General features: G+C 35.8%; 1 protein-coding gene across 24 annotated transcripts in view; it reads right to left on the bottom strand.

The window, feature by feature from the left end:
• Positions 1-6,892: 6,892 nt before the first annotated feature.
• Positions 6,893-14,715, bottom strand: part of SOX5 (SRY-box transcription factor 5) — a 994,522-nt gene continuing 986,699 nt past the window's right edge. For all 24 annotated transcript variants that reach the window (XM_077870731.1, XM_077870732.1, XM_077870738.1 and 21 more), the window contains 2 exons: positions 13,376-13,592; positions 6,893-11,866 (listed from right to left, as the gene is read on the bottom strand). In XM_077870731.1, the coding sequence (XP_077726857.1) occupies positions 11,563-11,866; positions 13,376-13,592 (521 nt within the window). In that variant the 3' untranslated portion in view covers positions 6,893-11,562. The remainder of the gene's footprint in view (positions 11,867-13,375; positions 13,593-14,715) is intronic.

The raw sequence follows: 14,715 nt of genomic DNA, 5'->3' as shown, positions 1-14,715 counted from the left end.
AAGTTATGATTTTTAGTCCATAGATTGTAGAAATTCTCCTGTCTTCCAATTGGATTGACTCATTTGAGATATATTTAATGCTTGCTATCCAAAAGCCTCCTTTGTCTGATATTACTAAAGCAATCATAGTTTTCTTTTCATAGTGTTTGCATGATCCATCTTCCTCCACTCTTTTACTTTCAACCATTTTTGCGTTCTATCTCTTGTGGTAGCGCACATTTTATTTTATTTAGTCTGTGGTCTAGTCTTCTGGTTAGATTAACTTTTTTTTATAATTCCTTTTTTTTTCTGTCAGAAAGTTGGTTATAAATTCTTTCACCATTCTATTTTTGGCTACACTAGAGATGACCACATGCATCACTGACTTCTTGATGCTGCTAGACAATTAGATTTTTTAAATCTATTTATCCTCTTCCCTTGTTTCATCATTGCTATCATGAATTTACTTCTACATTTATTTAAAACTTGACAAGGCACTGTGTACAGATCCATCTCATTTATATTAACACACATATTTTACCATTTCCAGTGCTTGTCATTTATACCCGCAGTTCCATTTTTTTCATGCAGTCATTTTCCTTCAGAGGGAATCTCTCTAATATCATAGTCAGATCTGCTGATGGCGAAGACTCCAAGCTTTAGTTTGGAAATGTCTCTGTTGCAACTTTATTGTGCTAGGACAGTTCTTGTGATACATAGATCCCGTCTCTGGCTGCTTTTAAGAATTTATCTTTGTGGGGATCCCTGGGTGGCGCAGTGGTTTAGTGCCTGCCTTTGGCCCAGGGCGCGATCCTGGAGACCCGGGATCGAATCCCACGTCGGGCTCCTGGTGCATGGAGCCTGCTTCTCCCTCTGCCTGTGTCTCTGCCTCTCTCTCTCTCTCTCTGTGACTATCAAAAATAAATAAAAATTAAAAAAAAAAAAAAAGAATTTATCTTTGTCATTGGTGTTCAATGGTTTTACTATAACGTTTATATATGTGGATTTCTTTTTATTTATCCTACTTGGATTACATGAACTTCTTAAATCTGTGTGATATCTTTTATTAGTTTTGAAAAGTTCTCAGCAATTATCTATCTAAATATTTTTTTGATCAATCTCTACATTTTTTACTATTTTCCTTTTTAACCAATCTTATCAATCCTGTTCTCTTGTGTCTACTTGATAATTATTCATAGATTTCACCTCTTTATTTATTTTGTCTATTTTTCATATATCTTCTTAACTATATTAACTAGAGGTATATTAAAGTCTTTGCCAACTTTAATAGCAGTTTCATTTGTGGGCCTACATTTACTGTTTTTTCTTTGATTATCAGTCATTTTTTTGGTCTTTTCCTGTACTTAGAAATTTCTTTTGTTCATAATTTTTTTTTTAATAAAAATACTACAAAGAACCTGTTTGATTTAATTTTCTGCCAGAGTGGAGTTTACATTCTTGTGTTAGACAGATAGAGTGGAGGGCTGATTATTTTATTATCAGGAATTTAGCTCTGTCAAGGCTGCTTGGTAGTTTTGTGGGTTTTTTTTTTTTTTTAAGATTTTTTTATTTATTCACAAAAGACACACAGAGAGAGGCAGAGACATAGGCAGAGGGAGAAGCAGGCTCCATGCAGGGAGCCTGATACAGGACTTAGTCCTGTGACCCCGGGCATCATGACCTGAGCCAAAGGCAGGCACTCAACTACTGAGCCGCCCAGGTGCCCCTGCTTGGCAATTTTAATAATACTCAGGCTTCCTCTATTTTGTCTGAGTGTGGTTTTTCCCAAACTTTGCTTGTGAGCACAATGGGTATTTGTCTCCTCGGCCATGAAAGACTACAGGGGATTTAGTTCTGCCCTTCTAGACTCCAGTCCAACTTGTCAGATTCCTACCTTTTGAAAATCAAATCTGTCAAATGTCTTAAAAGGGAGACTATCTGTACACTTTAGGCAAGCCCCACATCTCTGGCTGGACTTTTTTCCTCTTAAAAAAAAAAAAATTATTTATTCATGAGAGAGAGAGACACACACACACAGAGAGGAGAGAGAGAGAGAGAGAGGCAGAGACATAGGCTGAGGGAGAAGTAGGCTTCTCGCAGGGAGTCCATTATGGGACTCAATCCCAGATCCTGGGATCACGCCCTGAGCCGAAGACTCACGCTCAACCACTGAGCCACCTGTGCATCCTTGGACTTTGTTTCCTAAGCACTAAATGACAGCAAGAAACTTCAATCTTTTTTGAAAAGCTTTTGCCATAAGTCTTCCACATCCCACACAGCCACAGAGCTCAGAAAATATCCCATTAGTAAAACTCATCTTGGATTTGGTGTCCCTCAGAGCTCTAGTTTGTCATGTCAGATCCACACAACTGCTTTGCTGGTTTCTCTTTCACCTAGGAGCTGCCAACCTCCAGGATTTGCTACTGCCTTCATTAAACAGAAATGGGTAGCAACCATCAACTTCACCTAGGACAGATTCTTGTTTTTCTGGAATTCTGGTTCATTTAATCTCATTTCCTTCATGGTTTTCTGATGCTTTTTAAATATATTTTTTTGTAATTTTCTAGCTTTTTCTAGTTGTGCTAGTGGGAAGGTGGAACCTACTACATTTATCTAGAAGTTGAAGTCTCAGTAAATAGTAAAATGATCTTGTTTTCATTTGAGATCCTGTATCACTTATAGTCTTTGATTCATTAATCATATTCTTATTTTATTGCTTAATGTATGCTTGTCTTATTCACTTGGAAATTACAAATGCTGAGGGAAGAAGTATTGTTTTATATCTTGTATAGACCTATCATAATACTGGACATGGCATAATTAAAAGCCAATTTGAAACATCTGATAGTTGAAAAAGCTAGTCTATGGAACATGATAAATATTCATCACAACTACAATTCTCCTAGCTTTATCCTTGTAAATCCTTGTCTAATCCATATATCCAGTTATCTATTCATATGTATACCCTCTCTCTTTCTGACCCCCTGCAAATTATCTTCATAAAACTCTTCTCAAGGACTGATAGAGTAAGCATATATGAAACAAATCTACAGCTTTTGCAAATCTGCTTACAAAAAAAAGTGGCTCTTTGCATTGTTTCTTATCCTTTAAGTGTGAAATCCATACAAGAATTTAGGGCAATGAAGGTTTATTTCTCTTGATAAACTCGCATGCTTCCTTCAATTAAGCAATAAGAATTCTCTAATCCATGTAGTTTCTTCTTTGCCCTGACTGCTATGAAAACAAGGGCTATTTTTTTTGTTCAGTGATTAGAGCTGCGTGAGTGTGTGTAATCTGTTTTTATTCCTACTCCTTACCCCTTGTTTCTTTATGTGGTATGTGTTAATTGTATTGGCATTTTTGTAATTGCGTATTTATTACAAGGCATACCAAATTTTGAAAATGGGCAAGAGTCTATATAATTATATAAAGCCAATATGATGGCCTAGAGAGCCAGAGGCTCATCAACTTTGACAAGAGTTATAGTTTTTTATTGCCAGGAGAACCAGGTTAGCATAATTCACTTAATATTTGCCAATTATTGAATCATTAGCACAACCTCATATGAATATCATCCATTTTTCCTGACTTGTATTTTTTATTTATGAAAAAGTTTAAATATCTTTCCATGATACAAGCTCAGGTTTTGTGTGTTTAAAATTTACAGAAAAAGTGCAAAATTTCCAAAACTTTCTAAAGGTTTGCCAACATAAACTCTGAGAATTTTAAAGTATCTGAAAAATTGTTACCTTTTAAAATTTTACTAGAACAATAAGAGACAAAGATAAAGTTCCACCAGAGAATTTTATAAGCAAGAATCCAAGATTTGGGTGACATAATAGGCTATAATATCAAAGCTTTATAGATTTGTGGAATAAATGGGTTAGAGAGAAATTGATAACCTTTTAATGAGGAAAATCTAAAATTTTCTTTTCCATAACTGTAGTTAGCATTTGGGCACAAATGCTAGACCAATGGCAATTTCATTTCATTTTCCAGATGTCAAATAAGCTCTGCCCATAAGAAAGCAGATTGTTAATTCCATTCATGTATGTTAACCCAATAGAAGACAACGTTGCCTAAAGGATCATTTCCAAATAAAAAGGACAATTTGTGTAATTATTTGGGGTATACGTAATGATTATAGTACTGAATCAAACTTAGGTTCATGCAACCACCAATTGTAGGTTTAGTATGTAAGGCAAAATGAATGTTCACTGAGGGCCAATGTTGGAGCGAGTTGAATAGAGTCAGTTCTCTATGTAAATAATTAATTACTTAAATATGTCCTGTGGTGGTTTCTCCAACTTTCTACCAAGACCACATTAATTTATTAAAAAAGTTATCACAACAGTGATTTTTATAAACAAAAGACTTTATTTCAAATATATTTTACAGTTTGTGTGTAATTAGGATTGCTTTCCAGACTCTGAAATTTAATACTAAATTGAACAGGCAATGTACAAAACGGTGGTGTTCACTTAGGCCTACTGAATTCCTACATTTGTTCTGGTAATTTCTTTCTTTTCTTTTTCTTTTTAAATTGAATCAGTAGAGACATCAATAATAAAACAACTTTCATCCTCTTGGTTATGTTTTGAATAGCAATAAATTATCATTCCATTCTGTTGTCGCCTGCATATTTAGAAAATGGCAGTAATAGGGGATTAAAATCTCGTGAATCTGGACCTAACTGAAAAATGATGATCATTGTGATCAGAGCTGAACTGGTTCATTCTTGATGGTAAAAAATAGTTTGCTAAGCAAATTGGTAGAACAAACAACATTGTAGGACAGATGTTTAGCCTGTTTCAGAAAACATAACTATTTTTAAGAACTTTCAGCAATACTATTGCATACACTTTACATACTAATTACAATGCTTACTTATAAAACAGGTCTTCTCAGCTAGCTATTAGGTTGCTTCAGCAACTCAAGAAAAATAAATCTTTTTTTTTTCATAAATATTCTTTAACTCAGACATCGGACTAATACATGCTTACCTTTACCTCCATTGCTCTAACTGAGGTTTCAGTGATGGTCTTAAGTTATAAATAGGGATGATTGCTGAACTTTAAAATTTGGTAAGAATGATAGTGTCCTGATTTCTTAAAAACACATATGTGAACGTCCTCAAACACCAACAACTAAAATTGGCAAAATTGAGATAAATGAGAAAAAGAGAATGGGTTTCTTTTCACTATTGCCAGTATTTTTTTGGTTGTTCAAGGCATTGGCAGTAAAAAAAAAAATCCATTATTGCATGCTAGTCCTAAGTATTCCATAAGAAACTAAAAAAACATAAAGGTCAAGAACAAAATGCTTCTAAATTGAAGTATCACAGGACAAAACTAAGTGAACTTTATTTGGTAGGAAAGAGAGGAGGTGGCTGGGACTTCACACCTGGGTGGGCAGGTTTCTTAACCAGACAAGACTTTTCCTTGTCTACCTACAGTTAGCACATCCATTATGATAATGCTGTTTTTTTGAAGTAACAGGATGAAACTGTTACCAGTGTAGCCATAGGTGATCTATTATAAACACTGCATGGAATAGTTATCTCTTCACTTCTTCAGTGGAAATTTTCTTTTCAAAAGAACCTCATCTCGTTTTGCAAATACTAAGTGGGTGTAGCTTTGTGTGGTTCCGCTATATTTTCAGTGTGCCCCTCCCTTGGTACTCTCAAGCCTCCTGTATGGCCCATGAACAATGCCGGAGCAGAGAGACAAGGATAATGGACGAGTATGGTGCCGGTGGATCCAAACACAATCTATGAAATGACAGATGGAGACCTCTTTCTAATCTCAAATTCTTGCCTCTCACTGACCCTAACCTTCAAGGTTTTCAGAGAAGCTGAAGGTTAAAGTATGGTAGGCAGCAGGATCTGAAAAATTTGACATTTCCATAGTCAATGGCAGAGGAAAATAGCCCCACCTCCTGGTGGTTTTGAAAGATGAGCGCATGCAGCATAATTATCTGGATTCATTAAAAACCACAGCTTTAGCTCTATCCCTAGAGATTGTGATTCACTACATCTGGAGTCAGGCCCAGGAACCTACACTTTCAACAGTTAATTCTGAAGCAGGTGGTCTATGGACCAGAGTTTGTAAAATACTTCGGTTAAGGGATTACAACTAGTAGAGAATATCCTCTTTATAGACTTCCCTTCTTTTCATTTGAACCAGGTACCATCTGATCCAGCATCTTGATACTTGTTTAAAAACCAAGCAAGCAAGCAACCAACCAACCAAGGAAACAAACAAAAGCCCCTACAGGAACCTGTTACACATAGAACTATAAGGATAGAAAAACATTATACGGTGGAAAAGGTGAGCAAAAATGGTCATCGGAAGGAAAGGAGGCTTCTTGTTTTTCACATTTGTTTAAAAAGTTGAAGGTAGAATCCAGAGCTAATGTAAGAGTTTTGAACAATTTAGAAATGTCCATTATTCTAAATTAGATGCCAGCAAGGTGAAAATTACAGTTCCTTGTAATTTCAAAATCTGAAATTTACATTTTTTTCTATACAAACAACAGGATAAAATATTAATTTCAAAGTGTAGAAACCCTGCCCCAACGATAGCATCAAGCTTAGGAAAAGAATATTAAAAGTGCTTCAGGCTGTAGGATTTTAAAGTGTATGAGACTCAATTACATAGGAGAGTGGTATCTTTTGACATTATAGTGAGGCTAGATCCCTGTATGAGGAGATGCATTATAAAAAAGTCTGGTGGTCCTTCTTGCAACGTCCACCGCTAAGAATTAACTCCTTAGCTCTCAAAGTCAACTTCAGGAAGTGGGGTTATTTATATTGAAATCTAAATTATTTTCCATACTTTTACTCTTTCCATAATAAAACTAAAGATTATACCTTCATAACAAGAATTGTGAAAAAGAAACACAGTATAATAGGTAAAGAACACATTTGCTGTTTTTATTGGTGCCTTGCATGGCAGTAATACTGAAAAAAGAGAATGCAAAAACAAAAAACAAAAAACAAACAAAAAACAGGTTGGTGGCAACCCACATCTTTTTTTTAAGAGTACATAAACTCCTGTTTTATTTTTATTGTGGCATGAATGGTAACATAAAACCAAAAACATGAAAATATACAACTTATATTACACTATGTGTTATGAACAAAATATAAATCTATAACTCTATGTTATATTTACATAATTATTTATTTTATTAAATTTCAAGTGAGATGGTAGGTTGCACATACTTTGTTTTAAGCTCCAGGCATTTGATTGTCTCTCTTCTACTTTTTTCCCATTTTTACTCATAAAATCCGAAATGTTAGAAGGACTAAGAGCTTTAGAGCCAGTGGAGCTGTATAAATACTGTTTTAGTGAACCAGTGACAGAAACACTGGGAAGGACAGGAATCAATCAGTAGAAAACTTAACACAACATCATCTTCAACTTGGGAAACTGATAGTTATAGGAAATTTTAAAATTAAATACTGTAAAAGCCTGTCTAAACAAAAACGTATGCCCTATAAGACAAAGAGATATCTGAACCACTTTAAGTGGGCTTCATAAATTTCCTTGCAGACCCCATAATTTTTATTTTACTATGAACTTGATAGACAAATATCTTATAAACCTGTTTGTAAATATACAGTTGTTTATTACAATTCAATAATTTACCCATTAGGATGAATGAAGATGTAATTTTTTTTGATGTTTTAAATGTGTTATATGAGATTTCCTCTAGGAACAGTAACAACTTCTGGATTAAGAAAATATCTGAAATTGGGACCACAAAATAGTTAAGGATAATTTTCTTTAAATGAATTAAGGGAAAAAGTCTACTCTGAAATCAAAGCTATGAAATAATTTCATCAAAGAAAACTCTTTTATATTTGTTCCTTATAAGAGGATTTGGTTTCAATAATAATTATGTTCTTTGGGAGGGATGTTATACGTGGTGAACTCTTAAATGCAGATGCCAAATAAATGTTAAAAATTGACTTAACTAATTTAGGTATAAATGTACTGAAGAATAGTTTTGTGTTGTATCCAATTGCAGTAACTAGCCAGATCATGGTAACTTGTAAATGAGCAACTTCAACTTATTTTCTCCAGTGATGTTCTCTTAGATTCCTATTAAAAAATGACTATTTTTGTAGGAACTGGTTACAATAGCCATAAAATGAGAGTTCAGGCAGGATTATTCCTCAGTACCGGGAGGGGTGCACGTGTGTGCACGAGAACAAGAGAGACAGAGAGAGAGAGAGAAAGACAGAGATACATGAACAGGGAGGTAGGAAAGGATAGAGAAGGGAAATGTTATCTTCATTTCAGTTTGATCTTACTCTCATTTCCTCTCCCTTAGCTTTTTTGATCACCATGGGGCACGGAGAAAGAATACAAGGTTTTAGGATCCTTTACAAAAATGATAAACCAATCGAATGCCAAAAAGGCAATGTGTTAACACAGTAAGTTGCTATTCATAGCACCTTTTATCAAATGACTTCAGAGCACTTTAAACATCAATATGATTTTTTGTTGTTGTTGTTTTCTTTTGGGGGAAAACTAAGGCAAAGAAATTGCAATACCCAGTGAATTCTGTATCAGAATGAGAGAACAGAACGCCAAGCTCTGGACTTCCTGTTTTCGTCCATGCGTGGTGTAGTGTCTCTGACATAAACCTAACTAAATAAAATTAACTTCTGAATTTCAGCAGTTAAAGGTCACCATTAACAATTTCGTTTTCCCCTTCAAATAAAACAAAATAAAGAACAAACAAAGAAGACCAAACAGAAGTGTTTTGTCAATTCACTGGTAAGTGTGTTAGAATTGGTCTCAGCCTGTGATTGCCCTCAGTGGCATCTACCTGGAGCTAAAACAAAGTATTCTCGTAGCCCAAAGTCATGAAATGAAAACAAAGCATTTTTATAACGTGGTGTAAAATAAGTATCCAGCAAACGTGAGAGGTGAACCCACATAAGTCAGAAAGAATTTGTTAACAAAGACAAAGAACAAATTTTTAAAAATCTGTTTTCACATTGTACATAGTAACGATATAAAACGAGTGTCTATTTTCTTTTCCTTATCCAGAGTGCTTAAAAACAACAAATAAAAACAAAAAATTGGCTCTAGATGACTGTGGCAATTAAATAACTAAATGAGTGATGAGAGCATAAGTTAATTAAGATTGAACATGACCCTCCTATTCACTCCTTTGTATGAAACACCAGAACTTGACATTGTTGGGGCCAAATTTTTAAAAAGGAGAAAACTTATTAAAGGAGAAGTAAAATTGTGTGGGTGAATGTGTGTGTGGTGTGTGTGTGTGTGTGTGTGTATAAATATATATATATATATGAGTTGGAAGATGGAAATTTGTTTTAAATATCTAACAGCTTATTGGCTGTACTTCCAAATCAGAGGAGAATAAAATAGAGAGGGAGAAATAAATTATACATAACTTACTAATCTGGGAACAGCTGACCATTATTATTATTATTACTATTATTATTATTATTATTATTTTATCATCATCATCATTACAACACTAGCAAAAAGAGGCAGTTCAAATGAAAATACAGTCATCAAAAACAAACAGAAAACGAAACAAAATCTCTGACATGCAGGATATGATCAGCTCCTCCAAGCAAAACCCCAGAGCAAGTCTTTTGAGAGAGAGAAAAATAAAAAGGATTTTTTTTCTTATTTATATGTAAATCTCAAACTTTTGGGTCAGGTTGGAGCGGTGGGATAGGCAAATGATGACTGGAGTGAAAACCATAGCACATCCAAGCTACTGGTTGGAGTATTTACTGTCTGATGCTTCAGTACAAATAATGGCAATTGACTTTAAATGATTTTGCATTTATTTGTACAAGCCCTATAACTGCCTTGGCATTTGGCTGGCAAAACCTAAATAACCAGTTCTGTCACCATCACTTGTTGCTCTCTGCACATACTGTTGGAACCAAAAATTGGACTTCAGTGGATTCATCATACAGCGAGGGAAGATAAGTGGTGAGGATCACTGTGTTCAGCCAGGCTCCATTTTGTCGGGCTGCCATGACTTTTAATCAAATCCTGCTTTTTATGGTATGGGATGCACGTGGCCCACAGTTATGAAATGCAAATGGCCTCCGCCTCATTTCATGGAGAGATGAAAAATACCTTATAAAATCATCAGTTCCATTTCCTGATCAGGAAAGGATGGAATGTTGAAGAAATAAGCTAATCCTGTGTTTCTGGAAAATGGCCAAATATATTCAAGGAAAACAATGATTGCTTTGCTCAAAGTTATCAATAGGAAAAACAAACATAAATCATTAAGTAGCAAACATTAGTGGAACCAACTGACCAGGAAGAAGGGACATCTGGGAACAGTTTGCTAGTAGCTTCCATGTATACATGCACACCTCTATTACACAGGGCCGCTTGATCCATCCAATAATCATATTAGAAATTTAAAAATATAATTTCTGAGCCCTATCTTGGTTGTCATTTGAAGTGCAAAGTCAAGGTCAAGGTTGCTTCCAGACCAGTCACTTAGGAGGATGTGGGATTTCATCCCCAGATGTGGGTTTAACTCACAATGGTTCAATGTTATTCCTATTAGTACCATAATCACACACATACATACACACAAAAATCCAAGATCAGAAAATATTTTTTCTCTAAATTTCTTATGTCTCTCTCTCTCTCTCTTTTCACCTGAGAACAGCACCTACAGTTTCCATTTAAAAAAAAAAAAAAAAGTCAAATCTCACCAGCTGCTGGTATTTCAGGTTTTTCAAGGGATTGTCTAAGATATAACACTGTCCTAACTTAAGAAGGAACAGGAAAAAGGAAAGGAAAAAAAAAGAACTGGGTCAACACTTCAGTACAAATTTGGCACTTGCTCAAAGATGTAGTGTGGTGTGCAATAGGTAAAGAAAGTCCTCTACAGAAAATAATTGCTTATTTTGTGGTGGATAGCAAGGAAGTTAAAAACAGGCTCTTTTTCCCTCTTCCCCCCCATGCACAGACTTCCATCTTTAAAGTATAGAGATGGAGAAGGTGGAGAGAAGTAAAGAGAAATTCATCTTTCTTTTTTCTGTCAGGTGCATTAAAAAAAAATAAAGGAAAGGAAAGAAAAAGAAAAAGGAAAAAAACCCAGAAACCCCAAAAAACAAAACAAAACTTATTTCTTTTTTAAAAATTGTAGCACAAAACAACAAAACACATTCACAAGCCACTTGTTGGCACTGTGTACCTGAGTGAGAATTTCTAGAACATTGTAGAACAAACAGCCATAAAGTTTATTAAAAAAAAAAAAGTTGACGGGTAAGACTTCAGTGCTTGGATGTAGCAGCTGAATTACTGGCATTATTTTACCCATAGCTTATTTCAATCTCTTGTTGTTGATATTGTTGTTTGCTTGTATTTTTTTTTTTTTTCCTTTCCAAGCCTTTTGAGGCTGAGGTCTATTAGTCAGCTGATGTCCCAACTATTTAAGACTAACAGTTAAAGTAACAGTCAGTGTATGAGAAAGTTAATGTGCTTGGCCACTGGTAAGGATGAACCAGCTAGGGCTTCTTTAAGTCCTAAGGTCATAACAATCTTTTGGCCCTTATCAGTTGGCTTGTCCTGCAATATGGTTTTCACTGTCACTCCCATAATCTACATCTGGATCATCCTCTTCCTCATCGAACTCATCATAAATTTCTCCATTGATGTCCTCAGCCTGTATCTCCTCTTTGATATGTGGTTCCTCTCCTTTCACACCGTAAGTGCTCTGGATAACAGGCATCCCAGGCTCCGGGCTGCTGGACACGCTTGAGTGCTCCGAGGGCAGGTGAGGGGAGGGCATTCCGGCCATGGCGATGGCTCCAGGGTACACAACACCAGCAGTGGCGATGGGGATCTGTGCTTGTTGCCTGCAGAGAGGAATTCCCCCCCAAAAAAGAACCGTGGGTGAGGGGAAACTTAGATGCAGGTTTTACTAGATAACGAACTTGCTCAGTTTGTCCAATTCTGTGATGTCAATACCTTGCTTCTGTATAGTGCTTTACAGATCACAAGGCATTTATATGTGTTACCTTTTGGATTTTTAAAATAATGGTTTTATTACTATCCTATTTTATGGGAAAAAGAAACCCTGAGATGCAGAAAGTTTAAGCAGAACTTGACCCCAAGTTCATTTTTCCTCCACTGTAACACCCAGCATTTTAAGAAATAATTAAAGATAATGCAGTTTTCATGGAAAACCCCTAAAATATTGATAGTTCTCAAAATAAAAACTTATTGCTCAGAACTGACCTGTATCACATTGTCCACCTGGTCCCTGCAATAGTTGGGGGGATAGGAAGCAGGCCAGCCTCATGGGTGTACAGCTCTGCAGCTATACAAGGCCCTGGGCTTGGAACGACCCTATGCTTGGTTTAAAGTTCTGTTGCCGCAGTCTTAAAATCCTAAACTTTTTAACAGGAGCCCCACATTTTCACTGCACTGGGCTCTACAAATTATGTAGCTGGTCCTTGTGGGAAGGGATTAATAGATGATGTTCAGTTATGCCTTCTTTCATTCATTCATATGTTTACTATTTCCTCAGTGTTGGGTTTCATGCTCAGCTTTGCGAAGAGTCAGGCACTGGGATATAAATCAGAGGCCACTGGACAGAGCAGGCAGGCTCTTTCCAGGGAGGACAGGGCAGACTTTAAAAGTTTTTTTTTCTAAGGTATCCTCTGGCCATTTTCAGAATAGTATTTTATTATTCTAAGTATCTCTCCGGAATCTTACTGACTTCTGTTCTAGATATGAACATCTTTATTTCTGTGCTGAGAAAATTCTGCAGAAGCCATGAAGTTGCAGGCAGCATAATAGGACACCATAGACAGCCTTGCCATAGGAAGCAGGGTAAAACCTCCTGAGAGCTACATTCTTAATTCAGAAGAAAGCTCTCCCATTCACAACACCGTTGTGCTCTAAATAGAGTCACCACTACGAGATCTACAAAGGTCACGGTGTGCCTTGATAGCACCCAAGTCCCTCTATATTCAAAAGCAAACACTTCTGTTGAAATCATTTTTGTGTTGTATTATCTCAACAAAGATGTTGTGGAACTTGTCAATGTGAAGCCCTGGAAGTAATGAAAATCAACAAGGGAAAGAACCCACGATACTTCTCCGTTTTCAATAGTGAACTTCAGAACTATTTACTTTCAGATATTTTATTTTTAAGCCCGTTGTTAGGAGAGTTCATGCTAGAGCCATTGTTCTAGGCGCTTGGAGTCACTTCGTATGGAGGTATTCTTTGTCAGGAGCACGTGGGGGACAGTCAGGATCTTTTTCAAAATGCTGCCTCGCAACCAAACAACTATGTTTCACATCCCATTACATATAGCAAGAAGCATTCTCTATGAAAAAAAAAGACAGAAAGGCCCATACCCAACATTGAAGTATTGTCGCATTTCCTGCCGCCTGTTCCGCATGATTGCCTTGTATTCACCAATGCGCAGCTTTTTGCCATCCACGAGGCAGGTGCGCTTTGGCCTGGGCTTGTATTTGTAGTCGGGGTACTTCTCCAGGTGCTGCTTGCTGAGACGGGCTTGCTCTTCATAATATGGCTGTTTCTCTAGGTTTGTCATAGCTTTCCAGCGAGATCCTGGGAGAAAAAGAAGGTTGAGATACCAATTTGCACAGCTGCTCAGGTTCCTAAAAAGGTAGAACTGAGAACAAGAAAATCTAAAGTAAAAATGTTGGCCCAAACCCAGAAAGACATAAAAATATGATTGATTAGCAAACTACGACTCAAGAGATGAGATCCCATGAGAACAGAGGTGTTGGTGGCTGTGTCCACAATGAAACTGTGTATCCAAAGATACAAACACGGAGCAATCTATTTTTTTTTTATTTTTCTTGCTGGAATTAATAATTTAGCCAACTGAGTATATCATATATTTAAAAGCTCATGGATAACTTAAAGAATATACCTTTCATTTCCATGGTACATCATGATATAGTTCAACTGTGAACTAAAAAGCTATGCAAAAATGTATTACACATTTTCAATCTGTGGCTAATTATCTAGTTATGGAGTAGTTTTACATGGGGGCACATTACTTACTACAAGGGTTTCTAACATATGTTATATACAATTCTCCTCAAAATGTTTAAGTCTGCTTTCATGAATGATTGCATTTAAAAATTCATTTCATTAAAACTTTAATTACAAAAAATATATATTAATGAACATGCACTCAGTAACTACTGTGTGCTCGATACTGTGCTAAAAACTTTATGTAAGTGTCTCATTTTTACCTTTCACTGTAATCCTGTAAGGTAGTTATTAACATTTATACCTACTTCCATAGATGAGAAAATTGAAGTTCAAATAGATGAAGTAACTTACCCAAGGTCACACAACTATTAAACTGCTAACCTGAGACTCAAACTCGGGTTCGATGTAATTGAAAGTATGCTACAATGTATGTTTTTACATACCTAGACCCACCTATCTCTGATCTAGCAGAGGTCAGAATTACAACAATAAGTATGTATGGGGTCAGATTTTTCTCTTAATAGAACACTTTCAATACTTTCAATAATATATAAAGATGTCATTTCTTGTGACATAGTGTGCATTAATAATATCAATCCCAATTGATTTTCCCCTTCTTTTTATTTTTGACTTAGGTTTGAATTCAACTAGGATTGAAAAAAATGTTCGAAGCTTAATTAAAAATATTTATGCTCATTCTCAATATAAATGTAATTTAAAGCTTTGA

Source organism: Canis aureus, chromosome 25, assembly GCF_053574225.1.
Source record: "Canis aureus isolate CA01 chromosome 25, VMU_Caureus_v.1.0, whole genome shotgun sequence".
Classification (NCBI taxonomy): Eukaryota; Metazoa; Chordata; class Mammalia; order Carnivora; family Canidae; genus Canis; species Canis aureus.
The sequence above is the reverse complement of the archived record's forward strand: the minus strand, read 5'-3'. Positions and strand labels throughout refer to the sequence as shown.